The sequence below is a fragment of the Cavia porcellus genome, unplaced genomic scaffold, assembly GCF_034190915.1.
Source record: "Cavia porcellus strain 051 isolate PalLab524CR breed Dunkin Hartley unplaced genomic scaffold, mCavPor4.1 scaffold_6, whole genome shotgun sequence".
Classification (NCBI taxonomy): Eukaryota; Metazoa; Chordata; class Mammalia; order Rodentia; family Caviidae; genus Cavia; species Cavia porcellus.
The window spans coordinates 3378730-3401647 of record NW_026947489.1 but is presented as its reverse complement, the minus strand read 5'-3'; the positions used below and the strand labels follow the sequence as shown (position 1 = coordinate 3401647).

At 47.5% G+C, this 22918-nt stretch overlaps 1 protein-coding gene across 4 annotated transcripts in view; it reads left to right on the top strand.

The window, feature by feature from the left end:
• The first annotated feature begins 3148 nt into the window (after positions 1-3148).
• Positions 3149-22918, top strand: part of Gabra5 (gamma-aminobutyric acid type A receptor subunit alpha5) — a 63949-nt gene continuing 44179 nt past the window's right edge. Inside the window, exons 1-4 of one of the 4 annotated variants that reach the window (XM_003462085.5) lie at positions 3149-3263; positions 4594-4643; positions 5032-5191; positions 21777-21898. In XM_003462085.5, coding sequence (XP_003462133.2) covers positions 5106-5191; positions 21777-21898 — 208 coding nt within the window. In that variant the 5' untranslated portion in view covers positions 3149-3263; positions 4594-4643; positions 5032-5105. Of the gene's footprint in view, positions 3264-3434; positions 3641-3731; positions 3885-4593; positions 4644-5031; positions 5192-6291; positions 6488-21776; positions 21899-22918 lie in introns of those variants that run through there. The other 3 variants (XM_063249830.1, XM_005000010.4, XM_063249831.1) reach the window with 3 other exon arrangements.

The window sequence follows — 22918 nt, the reverse complement described above, 5'->3', positions numbered from 1 at the left end:
TAGAACACCTTGGGCCAGGGTCTCAGGGAGAATGCTGCCCCCTTTTTCCTTCTGAGGTATAACTGGCAAGTCAAATGTCCACCTTGATAGACACACCTGTGTGTAACACGCTCATTGCCTCGTGCAGTTACTATCATTTTTGTGCATGTAATGAGTGCTCTTAAAATCAACCATCTTGGCAAATTGCAAGCATTCGGTACAGCATTGTTAATTATAGTCACAGTGCAATACCCTGCTCCCCAGAACTCGGACATCCTGCATGACTGAAAATTTGTATTCTTTGTCTAACATCGCCCCTTTTCACCCTGATTCCAACCTCCAGCCAGCAACTACCACGTGATCTCATTTGGAAGAATGGCCGTAGCTCTAGCTATGCACAGATACAGATACACATGCAGGCACACACACACACTGGTATCTTTTCACGGTGTGCACGCTACCACTGAACTACTGAGCTGCATGCCCTGTTCCCACTTCTGAAAATATATCTAAAGGAAATAAAATCCCCGTGGTCACATATGCAAGCTGTGAAAGCCACCGACCCTTCCGTTGATGTCTGAAGGGGTGAAGACAGCATGTGCATTGGAGTGTTATTTAGCCTTAGCAAGAAGAAAGTCCTGCCATTGCAAGGACGAGTGCAGGCCGGAGGGTACTGAGCTTGGTGAGCCGAGCCGAGCTCCAGAGCAGAGACCACAGGGCCCCATTGACGCGAGGACTGCGGAGCGTCCGCGCTCTCCCTCCCTTCCCAGCCTCCCCGGCCACCTGAGCCTTCCAGCTGGAAAGGAAACGGTCTTGACTGGTCCGGCGCTGGGGTTTTGTGGAGCTGGGGCGCCCTCTACTGTTTCCCCGCATTACAACTACGTCGCTTAATTTCATTCAATAAAAGTGAAAATGCTAATGGCGCAAAAGGGAATTCCGCGGCTAGACCATGATTTCTCAGCACAGAGAGGGAATTCCACATCTAAGCAAGAACGCCCGAAGCGGCAGCGGCGTGGTTTTAGCAATGCGCGCTTCCAGAAGGTTCAGGGCTGCACTGTTTCTCCGCCCCTCGGTCAGTCCGTCTACGTCCACCTTGAGGCTGGATTATAGGTTACATAAACATTATGAGGCGACCCTGGGATACCACTTCATGCTTCAACACAGTTTTAAAGAATCAACTTGTTAAGGGGGGAAAGAGGGAGGCATACAAAGAATTCAGGCGTTCTATGTACTATGCATGTGTCAGCTCCTCAAGAAATGTAACCATTGCGTGCTGCAAACAAGCACTAATAAAAATAAAAACAAAAGCTTCGTTTTTATTTGTAAGATAAAGTGTTAACATGAGGCTGTTAAAATTGAAAAATAAAAATTTAAAAGTAATCTGTCAAAAGGATATATTTACTTACCAGTATTTTCCCATTAAAATTAACATCCATAACTCGCACAAATGCGAAAGTGATTCCTTTTTTCCCGCAAAAATCGGTGCTAGATGATTTTGTGCAACAATCTGTAAAGCTTTAAATTCACTATTTGAATCTTTTAATTCATACTGTGCTGTTTAGCCCAAAAAGGCCAGCTATATTTAGTGTTTCTGAGATTCCAACATCCAATAGGTGCAAAGCAGATGAAGCCCATCACAAAATCATCCATTCTTTCTACTGTAATGCTTCTGACTGTTACGTTACTTATGCACCACAGTGACAATACACCTGACATAAACAATTCATAAAAAAGGCAGTTCGGGAAGTGGCTTGGTCTTGATGCCACTGGGCCAGTGATGAGTACATGGCAGTGCGTAATTTGCTCACCTAACCGCCACCCAGAAGCAGACAGATAGAGAGAAGGGGCAAGGTCCACTGTTCCCTTCCAGGGCACAGGCCAGTCACCACTAGCGCCCCCACATGGGTTCGATACTTGCAAAACCCCAAACTGTGAAGGACTCCATCTTCCTGATGCATCTTTTGGGAATGCAGATAATAAAGTGTGTCAGTGTATCAATCTGGAGCCAGAGGCCTCGCACACCGACATCTTATTAACAGTCCACAAAGAACCACTAGAATCCGGATTATTTAATACTACAGCCAAAAGTATAGCCGGGGTAACAGTTCCTGTATATTAGCACAGTTACACAGATGCATGTCCTGTTTCTAGAATACATTACAATTTCTTACTGGGGGAAAATTTCAAAATCTCTGGAATGTGCCAAAATACCAGTAGGTAGTTTAGATGCAGAATACTCTGCGTTAGACATCACTGGAAAACGGGGGGGCTTTGTACACCTGAAAAATAAGTATCTTTGCTAGAGGGGTGTTGGCGATTTGGCTTCCCTCGTCTTCGCTGTTACAAAGACACCACAAGCAGTGTGGGCTCCCAAAAGGTGTGGGGCGACGGTATAAGGATCAAGTTCTCCGGAACGTTTCCCCTGGTGTTGCCACCACCAGCCAGAGCACCCCTCAGGTGAGCCACAGCACAACACTGACATGAAGGGATGTTGTGCGTGCGTTGGCATCCGTTTCTCTAGAGTTTGCAGGGGACCTCGCTTATACCCAGGTGTCCCTAGCCGCTCCCTCCCCCCCTCAGGAAGGACACCACTGACAGAGGAGACAGACGTGGTGACAAATGAAACCCTCTGTGCATTCCGGTAACTGGAGGCAGTGTTAGGACTCTGGGACGCACTGAGGGACCCCCACCCTGGACCCCAAACTTACTTCCAGGTCTGCAAACCCCACTGGCCCCGGGCCACCACTGACACCACGCCTTCTGGCCAACACTCAAATTTCGGAAGAGCCCACCGCGTGCTGCAGCTGGGGAAGGGCTCCCTCCTAGGCTCCAGCTCTACGCTGCCTTTTCCTCTCAAAACAGTGGATTAGTGGCCACTCGGGAGCCAAACAGAAAGGCTTTCCCCACGTGAGCTTCTCCCTGAGAAGAGTAAGAGCCTCGGGCACCCCGGGGTGCTGCGAGGGCACCGGTACTGCGGGCACCTGGCCGCCCTAGGAACGCAGTGCTCTCCACGCTGCCAGGCCTGCGTCTCTGTCGCGGGCTGCTGCCTGCGGGCGCAACCCTGCCCTCTCTGCCCCAGAGTGGGTGCGTGGTGACCCCAAAGCGCACCGAATATGCGTCCGGGGCCCTGGAGAAACTTCAGCTGCAGCACCGGGGTGGGCTGAGCCGCAGGCCTGCGCGCTCCCCCGCGCCCAGCCAGGCCGCGGCGGCTCGGTGCGCATCTGGCGGCCCCTGCTGGAGCTGCGCTGCAGAGCTGCGCCGCGCGGCCGGCCACGTGCGCCTGGGTGAGAGCCAGCGCGCCCGCGGGGTCTGCGGCGGGGCGGGGGGCGTGGGGCGGGGGCCGCGGGGCGGGGCGCGGGGCGCGGGGCTGCGGGGCGCGGCCGGAGCTCCCCACCCGGCGCAGCGAGTCCGCGCCCGGGCGTGGGGCGGTGACGCGAGCGGGCGCGGGGAGGAGGAGGCGCCTCGCCGACGGCTCGGCCGCGGTCGGCGCGGGGACCTCGCGGGTCCACGCTGCTCGGGCGCCCGGGCCCGGGGCGCACCGCCACCGAGCGGCAGCCGCAGCGCAAACTTTCCCCGGCGACTGCGGGAGCGGCCACGGCGGAGGGCGGGAGACCTGGAGCGCAGCCCTGCGGGGCAGGGCACGGCGGACCCCGCGGCACCGGTAGGAGTCGGCTGGGAGCTCTGCCGCTGCCGCGCGGGGCGGGAGCGGTCGCCCCCCAGAGGATCCGTGCCCGCGCGGGGTCCCGGCGGCGCTCGCGGGTGGGCGCGGGCCCGCCGGGGTGTCGCGCGCGTGTCGCGCGGGCAGCTCGAGGCCAGGGACTCGGAGGTGTCGCTGCACCGCACGCTGGCGGCCGCGGAGGAGGTGCCACCCGGCGGTCCAGGACCGGCTCGGCGCGGCGAGAACGGTGTGGCGAGGGGCGCGGGAGGGCGGCGGCCCGGGCCGCGCGCCGTGGGCAGGGCAGGTGCGGGCCGGCTGCGGCTCCGCAGTGCCACCGCGCCCCACCTGCCTGGCGCTGGCCTGGCCTCCGAGCCACAGCGCGGTCGGTCCCGGGACCCTGGGCTCGTGGCCGGCCCTGCGGGTCACCGCTTGGCTGGGGGGCGGCAGGCGCAGGGCTCCTGCAGGCAGCGCCGCGTGCTCGCCACCCCGGTCCGGGGACGAGCCCGGGGAGCGCTGGCGAGCACCGCATGGCAGGCGCGCTGCCCTGCTCCGGAGTTGCGGAGGTCCCCGGCTTGGGAGGGGGGAGTACCTGTTGTGTGTGTCCCCCGTCTGGAGTTTTGGGGGGTGTCCCCTGAAAAACGTTGGCTTGCGAACTCCCGGTGGTTGTGTATCCGGAGCACCTCTCTGAGTTATGCGCACGTTGAGGAATATGTGTCTGCTCTAAGCTTAGAGACCAGGATGGTGTCTGCCTGAATTTCAGATGCTTTCATTAGGGCCCAGCCCAGAACCAGGAGCTTCCCAAAAGCCGTGGTTCAGTCGCTGGGTCCTGGAGGCAGGACGCGGAGAGTGTGCTCAGCCAAGGCAGCTGTTCTGTGCGCGCGATCCTGTGTAAGACGTGTTTCTCAAACGTGCCTTTTTCTCTCTCTTTCCACCTGCTTTCTCGCAACACCTTGCAGCACAAGAGATAGCGTGTTGGCAGTGAACGAGGGGCACATACTTCAGAAAGGTAAATTGATTCCACTTGTGGATTTGACACACACAAAATACAGCTGCTCAGATAAGGTCGGGCATTTATTTTAATAATTGGTCTAATGGGTCATTTAATAATGTACTAAAAAGTGAAATACTGTCTGAGACCTGGGGGAAAAAATCCGAATGATTCTGCACTCTGAGTAAATGTAAAATCGAGCTGGAGGGTAACTTTAGTTACACCCCATCTTACAGCCCCAGGAGGTGGTAGAAAACACCGGGTATGGTATGTGTCCCTGCCAGGCAGCGGTAACCAGCTGCCTTGTCTTTGTTAACTGTCTCCTAGTAGCAGTGTGACTTCATTCCGGTGTAGCGACACAAAAACGTTCAGGTTCATAGACTGTCCCCCCTTGTGTGCTTTCCAGCTTCCAGATTAAGTTGGACAGAGGAACAGTGATTCTGCCACATTCATCTGCCTCGACTCTCATTCTTACTGGGAATGGACAATGGAATGTTCTCTAGCTTTATCATGATCAAACATCTCCTCCTCTTTTGTATTTCCATGAACTTATCCAGTCACTTTGGGTAAGTTTGCCTCTGTGCTTTTATTTTACAATTTAGGGTTCCTGGTGCCTTTGCGAAACTTGAGGGAGCAAACCATCAATTCGGAGAGCCCCTGCTGGCACTCTGCAGACCGTGCCCTCGTGTTGGTTGTAAATGAGTGATGTTGTCTTGCTTGTGACCCTCACTTTTTTCCTGACGAAGGCTGCTTCTGGTGTGGGGTCTCTGGTATGAGCTGGAGAGAAGAGGCAGATTGTGTTTTCAGAAACATATCCGGGAGGCACTTCAGAGCCAGCTGCGTTTCTCCTGTGTGGGTTAAAACAAACTTTGGGAGTTTGCTGGCACAAAGGGTACCCGCTGTTGGTTGACAGGGTGGTGTGCAGCATTCTGAGAGCCCTCCTCGGTTCCCCTGGGTGGTGAATTTGCTTTTAAAGTCAGGTTCATGTTATGCACATGCCACTGAAGAGGACTGGGCAGCCAAGGGAATGGAACTGTCCAGCTAAGCACAGATGCAGGGATCAGCTACACACACCCAAGGGTCTGCGGACACCCCTGGGGTGCTGGTGTTGCTGTTTCCATTAACTCCTTCCATTTTGGCCTTTAGTATCCATGTGCGGGGCCTAACCGCTCCCCTCCCCTGAACAAACCGGGGATAAACAGCATTCTGTGTACAGTTCTTCAGAGGCTGACACTCTTCTGCTTCCCTTCTCTCCCACTTGTTCTGGAAAATCAAAAGATTGAAATTCGAAACTAAGGGAATATAGTGAAAGAATTCAATTCCAGGACCCAAGTTGCCAGATTCTTCGTTCTGTAAAGACAGGTGTCGGGTGGTGCGGTGCCACCTGCTTGGCAGTGAGTCACAAGGGCTGGAGAACAGACAGTGGTTCTGGTATGGCCTGGCGAGGCCCTTCCATCTTGAAAGCAGAAGCAACCCTTCCCCATGGAGGCGCTGATGTTTTTGATCTGTCATAGGGACACTTCTGACACTTCCAGATTTGAGCAAGGGAAGAGAGACTGTGTGTGTGTGTGTGTGTGTGTGTGTGTGTGTGTGTGTGTGTATGTGGGCGCGCGCATGCGTGCGTATGTGTGTGTGTGATGTAGGACTTCCCAGAGTGGCCAGAGAGCACAAGCGTGAGCCCCTAGGGGCACTGTGTCCAGCAGATGTAAGGACCATGCCTGTCCCTCACCGTCATGAGCCAGTCTGTGAGATGCATGGGGCATCCCCTGAGTACTCCTTGGATTGGATGTTCCCAGCTTGCCTGCCATTTCTTTATCAACTGAAGGTCTCCCTTTCCTCGTTTTCTCCAGCCATTAAATCCTGTAAGTGACGGTGTTCGCTGTGTTCTGATTGGAAGCTGTGTGTGTTAGTGCCATCCCACAGGGTAGTGGGGTTGCAGACTAATGTGTTGCCTAGTACGTTTGTTTACTGATACGCTGGGTGTGTTTAGTGATGCTCCAGCAGTGAGGAAGGTGCTAGGAGTGCAGACATGCAACTCTTTATGATACTTTAGTGAGCATACATTATTGTGCATTTACATGGAATAGGCAAGAAACTGTGACACTTTGTGGTAGACACAAGTCTAAAATCAGAGTGACGGATGAGGGAGGTGTAACCACAAAGGACAGTTGTTGCACTTTACTTCTTATTTAATCCTGTAGCCTTCTGAAGTCCTGTTCAGCATGTGGAGAAAATTGTTAGTCTCTGGAAGAAAACACTGAGCAAGTGGTAGGGGACCCATCACTCTTTCCAGAAAGTTAATGTTGTAGCTGTAAATATTTAGGTATGGAAATTTTAGTTTTTATAGCCCAACATAACGCAGTACCTACTGACTGTAAAAACTATGTGGTATTCAGTAAAATGTATGACAAAAAAAACGCATTTAATGCTACAAAGGTATCCATCCTCCAGGACTTGCAGTTTGCCTTTCCCTGTTCTGTGCATGTTTGTACTATCTACTCGCTCTGTCATTGAACCTTTAGCATCACAAACTCTCCCATCTGTATGATTTCAAAACAGACGTCTTATTAGAGACGTGAATGGATTTTTATTTGCTGTTTTCCTAATTTGAGGCATTTGTGACGTTTGTGATTGTATGCTACAAGTTTTCTGGTTGTGAACATGCGTGGCCTTCAGAGAGTTAAAGTGTGTGAGGCTATTTCTGTAAAAAGATTCTGCTATAAGTGGAATTTCACGTCAGAAGCTTTGAGTGCTTTGAAACTCTTGATCCTGCATTCCAGCTGCTTCTGATAAAGCAGTTTTAGTAACGTGAGAAGCCAAGCTGCACACACTGCCCAGCTGAGCCTGCTTCTTCACAGCCACAAAAGACTCATGAACGATATCAAGTCTCCTCTCTTTCTCTTCCTGTGTGAGGCTCTTCCCATTTGAACATTGCCTAAACATACATTAGAATAATTTTGTCAAAGCCTAAAGCAAGTGTCATAACATTAGTTACCACAACTCAGGGTACCTAATTTTATACTACGTGTTTTAGGTTAATTAGAACACAAACCTATGAGCTGGGCACTATCAGCCACGTTTTCCAGCTGGGGCAAGTGGGATTGGGTGAATAGCTAACTTGAGAGGTTGACAAGTTGAACAGCTGCTCGGATTCATTACTCAGCAGACTCAACCCTGTCACACTGCCTGGTTATTTCTTACCCTCCCTTATTCAAGTAAAATCGGTTTTCAGTAGATGAACCAACATTTGGGAAGGGTATGATGAGATTGTTTTTAAATGGATGAAAGATCTTTATTTCTGAGAATGGGATACAAAAGGCAGAGGAGGAAGAGGGGAAGAGAAAGGGTGAGAATGGGCTGGGGCTGATGCCAGCTCAGGGGCCCCAGATACCAATTAGCAAAGTCCAGACAGGGGACGGGACGAGAAGAGAAAGCCCCCCAACTAGGAAGAGCAGAAAAGGAGGGCTGTGCGCGTCCCCGCCCCAGCCAGGTGCCAGCTCCTGACGGTGTGATTTTGAAAGGTGTTTCCTGCTTCAGGGTAGAGAGAATTTTTTTCTACTCTTGAGATTAGAGAGGATAAAGGGATTCAGTAAGTCCTAATTTTTTTCTCTTAAAGGAGAGTGACAGAGGCCCTAACTTGAACATGAGGGTATTACTGGAGTAGCACCTGTGGTACCAGAGACCAGAGAGCCCACTGCAGGGGGAATGGAGAGCTGAGTAACTGCAGGGGGATGCCGCTTACTAGAAGTGAGGTAGGAAAAGAAGAAAGTGGCCGTGGGTCAGCTCTGGGACGTGTTTAAGTTGAAGTGCAGTGTTGGTGGACGGTGTGTGTTTGGCAGCCAGGAAATGCGTTTGTGACAAGGTGCAATTGCTTTAAAATTTTTTTTAAATCTCAAATCATACTGTTACATTCTGAGGCCACAATGGAATAAAACCAGAAATCAATAATAAGAGAAATTATAAAAATGTGGAAATAGAACAACATGTTTTGAATGGCCAATGAGTAATTAAACAAAATTAAAAGGCAAAAAGTTCTTCAATGCAAAATAGTAATGAGTATTTCAAAATGTGTGAGATGCAGCATAAATTGCTTTAAAATATTGTAAGGATTGTCTTTTCTTTCTCCCAGTCTTGTTCTAAATTTGATCAGTAACTAAAGGTACTATTGATACCTTTAAAATTTTACTATTGAACTTGAATTACGGAACGGAGCATGAGTCAAGCATCCCGCAGAACACAGGGTTATTTTGACAGCCAGCCTCGTGGAATGGTCCACTTGGAGATGTAAGATGATTTAAGTCATTATTATTTTAATGAAACCAGTAAACCAAAGTACCTGTGGAGCAAAGCTAGCTCAGGAATAATATTGGAATCAATGTAATATCCAAATATATAATTAGAAGTTTAAATGGGATTAATTTGTCATTCAGAAAGTCACACATTACCAGGCTTGATGGATCAGTACTCATTTCAGGATATATCAAGTCTAGCAGAAGTTAAAGTCTGATTCCATTCATTTCAATGTACTAGAGATTTATGTTGAGAAAAATGTGTGTTGGGCTTGGATTACATGAGGGCCATAATTCGAATAGGCTTTGGAAAACAGCATTTTGTCACTGGCAGTTAGGAGAAGCATGTTCTCGTGGAAGTCGCTTGCGAATGTGCACAGGGAAGGTTATTCTGTGTTTACAGAGTGTGCCAGCTGGGGCTCAGGTGTCTTTAGGGAGCCCTTTTCATACATGAACTCAAGGACAGTTGCCTTCTCTTAACTGGAGCAGAGAGTACATTGTGTCTGAATCACGCAGGCACTCACCGTGCCTTAAATGGGAGGTTCTCTCTTGTGTCCCCACAGGACAAATTCTTCCTACTCTTAGCTGCAGGGTCAGGAGGCCCAGGACATAGAGTCATTATGGCAATTATGAAAACACTCCGAAGCTGCACTGAAGCAGTTAGCAAGGACAGGAGCGATGGCTTATCTAGATCCAGGCTTTAGCGACAGTCACAGATCGCGGAACAGCATGTAGGTGACCACCTTTTTTAAAGGCTGTAAAGTACTTCCGCTGTGTGCTTCAGGAGGGAAACTTTCAGTGTGTCCATCACGCCAGTGGACATGAGCGTTGCTCAGAGGGGTGGCAGTTGAGCACAGCTCTTGGGAGCATCGACTGGCAACCAGCTCTGAGATGAGTCACTGCCTCACTTCAAGGGGGAGAAGAATGTGAGCTTCCAGCTTTTACAAAGATTCAGCAGCGTCAGATGCCTGTTTTAATTGGTGTTGAGTTTCAGAGGAAAAGAGTAGCACTAAAGCAAAAAGGTATCTCATCCTAAAACTCATGGCAACACGAATTAGCAGCAGGCACGTGGTGCATCCCTGTAACTTTCAGAATGCATTTTTAAATGTAGTTTTCAACTTTCACAAAGTTCTTTCATTTTGTGCATTTAAAAACCACTAATTAAAATTAAACCTCTAATTAAAAAGCCTGTCCAACTTCAGCCATCAGAAAGTAGTAGAATCAGGAATCCACTTCAGGGGTGCCAAACAGGGCTAATGTTTCTACAGCAAAGCATTCTCCAGAATGCCTTAATATTTGTGGACCTCTACAATTGGAAGCATGGGAGAAATCTATGTTTTGGAAACAAAATAATACATTAATCTAGATAACACTACCATGGAAATAGTCTGAATAAAACCAAGATGTGGTTTATGAAATATGAACCAGAGGGAAGGATTCATAGCCTTGGCCAAGTAAGACCTGTTATGAAGCAGGCTTAGACGTTCAATGAAATCTCCATTCTACATGCATTTAGTTATTTACTTTAAAATCAGAAGATGGAATCTAAAAGTTCTTGCAGCACAGGACCAGTTAATTTGCAGTGGGAACAGAACTGTGGCCATCACCCCACACACAGTTGGTTCCTGTTTCAAGACTGCTGGGGGATTCTTGGGTGGTGTGAGTGTTACTTTGACAGAGGTGAGCCAGCCTCGACTCTGTTGCTATGTGCTCTGTGTGTGATGTAGAAGCTACTGAACATAGCTGCTGCTCCATTTCTCGATCTCAGAATGGGATAATGGTGGGTCCTAGGGCACAGGGCTAGTGTGGGCATCCATTACTCGACCATGCTAGTGCTTAAAGAGGCTCAGGAGTATATGTGGGGTAGTGACGGTGTGCTCCTGTGTGTGCTGAGAACGTATCAGTCATCTTTCTGAGAGTTATGACCAAGAGACCCCTTGATGTGTACTAGAGCCTAGCAGTGTCCATAATTTGAACCACATCTGCCAAGTGTCCTTTGCATGGACATCAGGGGGATATTGTCCTCCTGGCACTGCAGCATGTTTGGAGTCTTTGTCATGTGCTGTCCTAAGTGCTGAGGCTCCACCAGGCAGAATGGATGGAGCCTGCCTTCGAGAAGATACATCCTTGTGTGCAAGAGACAGTAGCAAACACCTAAGTACTGAGTTGTGCCGATTGCTATGAAGTATAATCCAGGGTAGGAGACAGTGAATGGGCTGGCGGGAGATGCTGTTGCAGGAACCCGAGGGAAGTGAGGATGTGGAGCATCAGCGTTCACAGAGAAGACTCGCCAGGCAGGAGAAGTGCCAGGGGGTGTGCAGTGCTGTGTGAGGGGTTATGGGGCTGTCAGGGAGGGAGTCAGGGATGACAGTCGAGGGGAGATGGATGGGTAGCATAAACACAGAGAAAAGAGTGCAGTGGCTTGGATGGTGAAGGACCTCGAAGCCATTCTTGGTAGTCTCAGCTGACTCTTGTCTTGAAAGCAGAAGAGGCCTACTGAGTGGTATCTCGTTGTTTTTGACACTGCGTCTTGCCCTTTTGCCCAGGCTGTTCTTGAACTTCCAAAGTCAAGCAGTCATTTGACTCAGCCTCCTGAGTAGCTGAGCCTCCTCAGGACTGCATCACTTCGTGAGGCCAGGCTCACAGAGTGGTTCTGAGTGTAGTAGGAGTAACGGGATTCAGTTTTTTTAGGGAGGGGGTTCCATTTTGCTGCAGCAGTGATGCGGCTTATCTTTTAGTGCTCGTGTTGCATGCGGAGTGAGTAGAATTGAATGGAATCTGGGGAAGGTAGAGAGGGCAATGGGAGCAGCAGTGCAGTGAAGCAGTCTCCAGCAGAAATTGTTGATGGGTGGATATGGACATGAGCAAAAAAGATAAACCAAGAATGACCCCCAGATTCCACCGAGTACTTCACCTTAAAACCTGGGGGGTTTGATTATCTATCATGAAGCTAGAGAAAACAGTAGGAAAAAGAGATTTAGGAAGAGAAGATCATGAGTGCATTATGAGCATGGTGAGTCCTTTGAGGTGTCAGCTATGTGAAGGGGGCAGCCAGCCAGGTCTGTGTCCGAGGGACCGCAGAGGCCTGGAGGTCAGAAAGAGACTGGGCTGGATGCCTGGACTTGAGATTCTTCCATGGTGGGTGGGAAATCCTGAAAGCCCCCAGGTGAGTGCAGATAGAAAGGAAAAGAGGTCCCTGAACTGTGCTCTGGGTCAGGAAGACGAGAGGGGAGCAAGATGAGAGAGAGAGAGAGAGAGAGAGAGAGAGAGAGACAGAGAGAGAGAGACAGAGAGAGAGAGACAGAGAGACAGAGACAGAGAGACAGAGACAGAGACAGAGAGACAGAGACAGAGACAAAGACAGAGAGGAGAGACAGACAGACAGAGAGGCGGCTGAGGGAACAAGCAGCAGAGCCCTGAGGCCAAGTGGGGAACAGTCGCCTCACAGATCCATTCAGAGGAGGCTGCAGGACTGACCTTTGGATCTGGCAGTGTGGAGTTCATTGGGGCCTCCACAAAAGAGATTTGTTTCAGATGGAGGGATTAGGAGCTGGGCAGGAGCAGAAGGGAGAGGATGGAGGCGAGGCAGCAGAGATTTCTAACATAGGTAATTCTTCCAATGGGTTTTGACGGGCAGAGGAGCAAAGAGAACAGCATAACTGGAGGAGAATATGGGGAGAATTCAAGAATTGTGAAGACTGGAGCTGTTACAGCAGATGCATCTGTTAACGCTGTGACAGAGAAATTAGGGACACCATCGGAAGAAGATCAGGACAGTGCAGGCACTGCGCCATCACGTATGGGGAGGGCCACCCACTGTGGCTGGGGAGAGGGAAGGGACTGAGCCTGTGAACCTGGGCAGGCAAGATGGGGGAATATGGCCACAGGACCAGAGGACTGGGGTTCTATCCTGTGGTCTACAAGTTCTAGGTCAGGTACCAATGTCGACGTGGGGAACCTGCATGAAAGCCGCAATCCGAAATAGACTTGAGCTTGATCTGGCCAACTGGAGAGCAGGAAATGGGGAACCTCAATATGGGGCCCAAGAGAATGGGAGGAGTCTGAGAGCTCTGCCTGAACACTTCCTGTCCAGGACTTTAGCCATATATAACATGTTTCAAATTCATGTCTCCATCTAAGTGGGTCCTCATTTGGAAAGTTGGGATCGATATTCGTTGTCCAGGTAATGACCATCATGTTTTTTTTTTATGTGCTGTTGTTCATTTAAACATGGCTTACAGAAGCACTTGAGGAAAAAATTACAAAATGGTGCCATTTATTTTATTTGTTTTTTACAGTGGTGCCAGTTAGAGAGACCTCTGTAATGACCTTAAGTAACAAACAAATAAAATCAAGATACATTTCTCAGAAGGAATCCAATAGCCAGGAAAGAATGCACTTTCAAAACACAGAGCAGGAGGATGGAACCAATCCTGTTGCCTCCCTAAAGTAATTTCACATTGACACTGTCTGCAGTTGCCTTTATTGATTCCATTTTAGGTAAACCAAGAATGGTTGTTGATGTCAGCAGAGATTATATCACAAATAAATTCATCATGCCCTGTCTTCACTAGTGAGTGCCAAGTGTGGGGAAACTGTATCTAGAAGATTTTCCTTCCCCAGAAATGAGATAACTTGTACCATTCAAATACCATAATAAGTGATATCGTGCCACTACTTAGTAGAGTCAAACAGGCTTAAAGATGGAATCTACAATCTACTACAACACTTATTACAGATCAGAACCTTCGTGGGTAAATAGATGACCAGTGTAGAATCTACACCAATAGATAGTTGGTGCTCGATAAGTTGCTCAAGAAGAATGATACCTTTAGATCTTACAACTCCTTGGAACTCCTCTCTCAGAGTGCATTTGGGCCTTGTCATCCAAGGAACATTGGTTCTAGGAGTCCCTCTCCTTATCAGGCCACAATGCTGAAGTCACTTTTATAAAACAGTACAGTGCTTGCTTGAAACTTGGGCTTGTCCTCCTACACACTTTGTGCCATCTCTAGATTGCTCATGTGACTCTATGGAAATAGTCACTATACTGTGTTGGTCTGGAGAGTAGTGATGAGGAAAAACAGCCTGAATCGTTTTAGTAGAGATGCCCTTGCTTTGTGGAATCTTTTCTGTCAGTGGTTGGTTGAATCTGAAGACGGAGAATCTGCAGATCCAGAGGGCCAGTGGTAATGAATTAAGTCTACAACAGGGCTCGTCCTGTGTGGGTAACTGACTGATTTTGGAGTTAGTTTCCTCTGAATTTCCTCTTACAGTATACTGAATTCTCTCCTTCCTTTTCATCCCTCCGCATGTGGCACACACCTGGGAGATAGAGGTGGCAAGATCACTGGGGTCTAGGAGTTCGAGGCCAAACTGGGTAACACACTGATACCACATTTTAGGGAGAGAGAAGCAGAGGGCCAGAAGGAGACTCAGCCAGTGCCATCCACCCACCCCGCATCCTACACCATCTATTGCAACCTGAGTAACTGATTCCTGTTACTCCACCTTGGCCTCTCCCAAACCTACCATTCACTAGTGATCTGAGGGTCTCAGGAAAGGGTTTGAGGGTCCCCGTTAGCTTCAGGGATAGTCTAAAATCATAACACAACATGCAGAACCTCTTATGGCTTGATCTTTGCCTCTCTGCACCAGCACATGTTGTGATGCTGAGCTCAAATCCAGGGCTGTCACGTGTGGGGCAAATGGCTGACCTCCCCTGCCCTGTGTTGTCCTTTTCACCAGTCTCCTGCATCGTCCACAAACAACACAGTTTCCTGGGTCAGGCCTCTGTTCACAACAGCCTTCAGCACCCCTTTCTTTGACCTGACACCCAGTCTTCATGTTGGAAAACTCTGGTTAGTGCTTTTTTCCTCTGAACCCAGGAAAAGCTCAAGTTTTCTCCCTTTTGGGGTTAGATAGTGTTTTGCACAGTGACACTGGATTCATGCGCCTACCATGTTGTATTGAAATTTTCTGGAAACACAACTGACACTGGCAGAAGGCAGTCATGTCTTAGTGGGGACATCTTTGCTGCCTCATCCTCCTTGTTCTCACCTTGGGACTAGACTGGGAGTTCCCAGTATAAGCTCTGAGCCTAACGCTAGGGCCATTTTGCAAATGGCGGAGAGGGGCCCTGGGAGGCACGCTGGAGAGTGGCTCTCTGGGCTGACTTTTCTTTTCCAGCTCAACCCTGAGCTTGTACTTTCCAAGACAGTGGCACTGGAAGGTTAATAGAGAGCATGGGTGGGGTTTAAAACTGGACTTCCTTCCCCTCCCACCACCCAGATCAATGAAAACCAAGTTCAGAAATCAGGAAGAGGCCAAGTGCTGGACATGGACCTACAGGATTTAATGTTTGCCCTGGAGGGTTTCAGTCCTGCTTTGGTTCCATTTGTTTCTATCCTATTTCTATTCCTTTATAGCTCTCTATTTCTCCCTTTAGGAATGTTGATCCTGTTCCATTGTAGATCAACAGTATTTACAATTGCTAATTTTTCAGGGACACACATGTAAGAGTTTGCTTTGAGTCACAGAGGAGACTTTGGACTTAGACTTTTCAGTAATGTTGAAAGTGTTAAGACTTTGGCAACTCCTAAAGGTGAACTAAATGCTTTTTGTAGAGGGATAGGCATGTCTTTTGGGACTCAGGAAGGGAAAGTTCAGTTTAGAGCTCGAATGCCTCACAAAAGATTTACGTGTTCAAAGGTGGGGTTTTGGAAGGTGATGATATCATTGGGATCTAGAAATTCATAGCTGCCATAGGGCCTCCCTCACTCTGTTTCCTGGCTGCGCCAGCATACGCAGCTTTCCTCACTGTCCCCTTCTGTCGTGTTGTTCAGCAGGCTGCAGACTGAAGCCTCCAAAAACTGCGAGCTCAAATAGACCTCTCCTCCTTTGAATTGTGGGTGTTGGATGTTTTGTTCCAGCTTTGAGAAAGTGATCAATACAAAGGCTGTTGTCAGTAATGCCTGATCGAGTCTCAGCTCACAAAATTCCACTCCCAGAGAGCCGAGCCTTGAGTTCGTCTTTGAAGCAGGGAGCTGAAGGCAGGCAGAGCTCCTGGCAGTCCTCTGTAGGGTTTAGAGGAGCTGGGTGGTAGTGAGTGTGTGTTCCAGGAGGAGAAGGCCTTTTTAGTTCCTCCAGGAGCGCTCATATTTTCTCAGTCAGGGTGGTCCAGTGTGTCACATGCTTTGCAAGTGCTTGTGATGAGACAGACAGGCTTTACCTCAGAGACAAACCTGAAGGGTGGTGCCCTGTGACAGGCACTGCAAGGTCCCCTGACATTTGTGGGGTCCTCTGAAGGGAGGCTCTACCGGGGGCTAAAGAAACATAGCACTGTGTTCTGTGATAAAGCAAGAGTCTTCTTCCTGGTGCCTGTAATGGGGATGTATTTCATAGCCACACTGCAGATGTATTATTTTGGAAGTTGATCCATGGATGTGGAGCGCTTTGTAGAAAAAAAAAAATTTTGCGCATTGTTGTGGAATCTGTTCCTTCCTTCTTAGTGCCTAACTACAGTCAGCACGATAAAGAAAACACTGTAGAACCCCAGCCATGGCCTCTATCATACAGGGGCCCACAGAAAAACAAAAAAGGCTCCAATGGCAGGACAGGGTCGATGTGGAAATTTCTCCATAAACAGTGTGTTTATGTGCAAATAGTTGCAGATGTGTTTAGTCTCTTTAAAAGTCAACACTAAGTGGAAGCTGAGCTTTGAGATGCTTCAGCGTTGCCCAGCCCATTGCCATCAGAGAGGATTGGCGTGTTTGTGAAGGGGGATTCAGAACCAAGTGGGACTGTGACGCTGGGAGCTAGCGGAGCAGGGAGCCTTTGTCTTCACTCTCAGAAACAGTAAAAAGCGGGGTACAGAGACACCATTTAACCGTGGTCCATAGGGTCAGTAAGCCTGGGTCTTCTAATACCAAGAATGTGCAGATCAAATGTAATGTAAGAACATTTTCACAACAGATAATGGAATAGCTTAGAAAATGTTCCTTGAAACATTAAGATATGGTAGTGCTGTACTAACCACAAGGGATATATTCTAGATCTCCAGGAGATTCCTAAAATGATGAATAATATCAAGTCCCTTGAATTCAGTGTCTTTCCCGATACATAATTCCCATGACAAAGTTTAATTTATAAATTAGATACACTCAGGTAGAGGTTCCAAACTTTTTGAGCATTAGGAATAGCTTTTTGGAAGACAATTTTTCATGCACCAAGGAGGCAATGCATTACATTCATTGTATACTTTATTGCTGTTAGTATTACATTTGGATATGTAATGAACTACACCTCACTGTAAAGCAGAATCAGTAGAAACCTTGAGGTTATTTTCCTGAAACCAAGTAGTCCCATCTGAGGGTGATGAGAGCCAGTGACACTAGAAGTGTTTGTTTAGTCTACTTCATAATCATGTTTCTGGTTGCTGTCACTGCACAAAACATTGCTTTACAAAGACAGGAAGCTGTAAATGGAAGCAGGCTCTTCAGTGCATTTGTGGCAATCTCTGTATTCCACCTTGATTTTATCCCAGAATAGATGGTACAGGAGGTTATCGCAAACAAACTTTGAAGACTAGTGCCATTCTCAAACTTAAGCAGTCAATCCTCTTTTTGTACAGTGTTTGGTAAAAATGGATTGGTCACAGATCCATTCCTTCTCAGTTCAGAGGTCTTTTGTGTTTGGAAAGTAGTGCTCAGATTTTTAGAAAGCTGGTATAGGTGATCATGAACCAGCTGGGAGAAAGCAGTGTTTCAAAAATCTGCTAATACTTGAAATTGGCTAAAATCCTGGTATTCATTCATCACCCCATAATTCCAGTTTGGCACTAAATGCGGCCACTTTAGCTACCAACTTGAACACAGCTGTTATTCTCCCCTGAGATGACAGATTGAGCTCGCTGAACATGTTGAATGTGTCACATAAGCAAGGTTGGTGACCCATTCTGTGTTACTGAAACGTGCTGGCAGTAGTGAGAGTGTTCGTAAAGGTATCTGTGGAGTCTCTGCCATGATCCACCTTTAGAAACCCACCTCACCTCTGTGTATAAGTGATGTGCGTTGCTCTGCATCCATCTCCCACAGTGCTGCACACACACAGGAGGAGTTAAGAACAGATATTTAATATGACTTGTAATTTAACTTATGTCCTGCAAAACATTGTTAAGTTTAGGTGGCATTTCATGGCTAGGCAGAATTTCTCTTTGTGTGACACAGTGCATAGACTCACATTCAGATGTAACCTCATTAACCTGAGCAGTGAATCCAGAAAGATGCCCCTTCACCACAGCCACTCTATCCAGAAACATCAGCACAGAATGACCAGTTCCATTTTCCTGATATATAATCATTCAAAGACTTGAATAGTTCTGTAGCTCTGGTGTGTGTTGACAACAGAAGGGCATAGAACGTGTCCCAATGCCTGTCTGCCTGAAAAATACGTCACACAGAAAGAAGCCTCTTGCCTTTTTGCTGATGCTGGTAAACTCAACCTAGGTTGCATACCGTAGTTTCTCCTTAGTCCTCTCTAACAAGTGTGCCACAGTATCTCCTGCTCTTTTAGACACTTTTGGTGATAGCCAGAGGGGAACATGTGCCATCTTTTGAACATCAGCATCTCCTAAAAGTTCATGACAAATATCCTTGGCAGCAGGTAGGACCAACGCTTTTCCAATGACAAAGGGCTTCTTAGCTTTAACAATCCAGTTAGCCACTAAGAAGGATGCTATCACTGCAGGCACAGTTGATGAAGTGTTGGCCTTTTGTAACTACTTCTGTTCTTCACATTCATTTGCTTTTCCTCTGACAAAATCCAAAGGCTTGGTTTTTAGTGCAGGGCTTTTGGTCTACACACGGCAAAGCAATCTGAAGGTTTTGTGGCTGCACTGAATAGCTGATGGTCACTTGGTACACTCGGACAGCTTAGAGGATGTGAATCCCCTGTTACAGCAAACTGATGTGCATAGGACACTTGGTGTATTCTTTTAAATGCAGCTTTCTTTTTGTTGCTAGTATTAGAGTTTTCTGCTTTTCATGATTGGGTCTTTCCCCCTTTTCAAAGCTTTCCAGTGACATTTGCTCTTTACTCATTTTGGCTCGGGTTAGCTGGTGGGCTGCCAAACAGTGACTGCGACAGTGTGGGAAAGAGGCCCAAACTGAAGTGGGAAATACAATGATGGTAGGAAATGTGGAGACTAAAGTAAGTGTTGAATGCTGACTGAAAACCTGTCATCAGATGTAGCTTCTCACTTGTTACTGGTAAAATTCTGCAAGCCATTGATTTTTATGACTAAGGCAGTCAAACCTCTCCATCAAGGTTAAGCTGTATCTGCCACTGCTCCCTAGTGCTAACATCACTGCCTCCGCTCCACCTCAGATGTCCAGGCCTTGGATCCTCATAAGGAGTGCACAACCCACATCTTTCACATGTACAGTTCACAGCAAGATTTGTGCTCTACGAGAACCCATGGGCCCTGCTGATCTGCCAGGAAGTGGAGCTCAGGCAGGGATGCACAGTCTATGAAAACAACTGTAAATACAGACACTTGTTTCCCCATCTGTCATCTCTACCTGCAGGGCTTAAGACTAACAACCACAGTAATAAAACAGAAAAATTATAGCCATATACTATAATAATATAATACTATAATAAGATGTCACTTCTCTTGAACTTTGGGATAGAATATTCTGTAAATAAAGTTCCTTGAAGACAGCACTGTGATCCATGCCCACCTGTCTAATAATTTAGAAAGCAACAGAGGGACTCACGGACAGGTAGTATATAAAGTACGGAAACACTGGACAAGGGGCGGCTCATATCCTGTGGACAGGTCTGTGTCAGATTTCATAACACTTAATAACACAAAACTTAAACCATTTAAATCATTTATTTCTAGAATTTTCCATGTAATCTTTTTGTAGAACAGTTGCTCTAGATAACTGAAACACCAAAAACTGAAGCCATACGTAAAGGACTACTCTGATTTTTCTACTAGTGTGTGTTCTTTCATCTCCATTTCTAAGTTAAAGAGGCAGCAAAGACCTTCCAAAAATTAGGCATCCGGACATGACCTTAAATTGGGTAATGAAACTCTTGGCCATTGTGAACACCATGAGAAAAGCTCCACAAGGCCAGACTTGGTTTATCCATCGATACACAACTGAGCAAGCACAGATTTAATGTTCTCTCGTATGTGGCCCTCGATGGTACCAAGGTTGTGTGAGGTTTAGTTCTTTTTCTTTCTGAAGGGTAAAACAAAAAAAGGATTTTAAATAAAATCGTATGTCTGTGGACCCTGAACCCAGGACTGAATTTCGGCTTGTTAGAGTTTCCACTTTATGGGTTTTAATGGCAATGTGAAATTAGATCAAAAGAAATTTATCCCCTCTCGCCCAAAAGACAGTCGCTTTAGGCCAGTAAAGAATTGATGTGTTTAGATGCAATCAATAAAAATGACCAATTTTCAAGAACTGGGTGGAGTAGGGACACATCAATTCTGACCTCAGCATCCCACAGCGGATGGATGGAGAGCAGCTCTCGGCTCTGATTTCACCCCTGAAGAGAAAGTGCTTAAGCAGATCTGGACTTCACAACCAGGCAGTTCAAGAAGGCACCAAGAATCACTTGTTCTCTCCGAGCGCCAAAGAGCTGGCTTTCTTGGAAGCCACAGTTGGCTTTCCGTGCAGGAAGTCTTCCTTGAGCCCCTGCAGCCAAGCCCAGTTTATAGGTCAAGAGACGTTTGCCAGTGAGGGTGTCTGCAAGGAGCAGAGGTTGGTTTTGTGCTCTTCAGCTGTGTCCCTGCCTTCTGGGCTGGTAAATCTCCCTTCAACAGCTTTCTGTGTTCTCATCTGCTCAGTGCAGATGTTAAGGTGAGGAACAGGGTGTGCCTGCTGCCCCACCCCACTCTCAGGTCTTGGAATTGGTCATTTTCTTTGAGTGCATCTAGCAGACAAGTCTGCTTTCCAGCTACTCCATCTTTAGTAAGCTTTTGCAGCCTGCATAACTTCACTCTATTGAATACGCTCGGGATATTCTTCTGGTTTCTTTCCTAAACTTTCAGTCAGTCTGCTCTTCCAAGTGCTTATACGGTGACTGTGACATGTTGGTCACACAGAACGTGGTCATCAGCTGTCAGAGAAGGATGCCCGAAGACATGACACTCTGATAAGTTATAATCATCTCTTCCTAAAAAAAGGCTTCCATTCCAGCTAAGGGTACAAAGGGTTGGAGCACATGGCCTTACTTTTAACTTAGGCAAAGACTTTCCCTATTTCTCTTCACACTGCAGCCCCACTACAGGTGGGTCCCTTGTGACGTGCAGATTGGGCTTTCCTAAAGTCTCCTGGGAGTGGGTTAGACTCTGCTAGTTCATGTGCTGTGGCTACCTCGTTTCAAAAACAATAAAACATTCATAATAAATAGTTACCTTGTCATAGATTATAATACTGTCGAAATCAAGACTTTCTAGTGACTTAGAATGCTGAGGTAGAGTGGATTACTTTACCCAAACAATATATGTTTATTTTAATTTTTAAAAAAACCTTTTGAAATATCAAGCTAATAAAATCCTGATGGCTTTGCAAAATATAAAAAACTAAACAGTTCTCAGAATCAGGGGGTGGACAGATTTTGAGTGGGAGATTTGAGGTGGGTTGGTGAACATTTGGCCTGGAGCAGAGCTGAGACTGTTCAAGCTCTAAGGCTGGTGGAGGCACAGGGTGACCTGGCAGTCTAGGGGTCCCTTGCCCTCCCCCTAAGACGAGTCTCTGTGTGATTCCCAGTTTCATGTCCTAGGAAGAATTTCGAGGAAGCAAAGCAGGTTTAACTCTTCTTTTGTTTCCCTTCCACAAAGCTTGTCACAGATGCCAACCAGTTCTGGAAAAGACGAGACCAATGACAACATCACCATATTCACCAGGATCCTGGACGGGCTGCTGGATGGCTACGACAACAGGCTGCGGCCCGGGCTGGGTGGTGAGTGTCTCCCCAGCCCAGACAGCGGGAGCCAGGGCTCTCGGATGCCGTGACTCAGACCTCCCTGGAAGGGCTGTGCCGCCAGGACGAGGAGCTGCTGCCGCTCCGTGCCTGGCACGAGCCCTGCATCCTTCACCATTTTCCCATGGCAGTGAGCTTGGGGGAAGTGGTCTCCCTAAAGTATCCCAAATAATGCAACACCCAAATAATCTTGACATCGGTTCTGGCTCATTTACAGAGGAACCAGCTCTTAGGCAGATTAGAGCTGATAGTACGCAATGTTAGGGGGTAATATGGAATTAATCTTATATTGTTGTATTCACGCAGATCATTTCTTAGATGGGCATGGTTTGATGCCACAGTCCTTTGTACCTGTAACAGTCATGGTTAACTTTCCGCTATGGCCACAGATGCACTGAGTACAGTAGTCAGCCTTTAGCTGCAGGGGCTGTGCAGGTGTCATGCACAAATCTACCTTTGCTATTTTGTCTTCTACATGCCCAACGATGATAAACCCTACTTTATAAACCAGGCACAGCAAGCGACTAACAATAATTAACAGTAAAGTAGAAAAATTCTAACACCACAGGGTAAATCTCTGGCTTAACACGAGTTCCATTCCAGGAGAATATTCCTAAATCTGATTCATTCCTAAGACCAGCAAAGTGAGTCTGATAAATCTTTGACACAAGTATATAAAGTAAAGCACCAAGAGGCCAAACACACACAAATGCTGTAAATAAGCAATTGTTATAAGCGCAGTAAGCACCAGCAGCACAACTGTGACAGTGTCTGGCAGGCACAGAAGCACAGATGCACATCTGCCAACATTCCCAATGCGAGGTCTGCTCCCACCTGTGAAATATTGCCACTCACATGTTCCTAAGCCAGGGACTTCCTGTACTGTAAGACAGCTTTGAACTAATGACTTCTAGAATTTTCAGTGGAATATTTTCAGGGCTTGCTCACAGTGAGTAAAAAGGGTGATGGAGAAAGGGCAGCAAAGCCCACTGTCCTTGT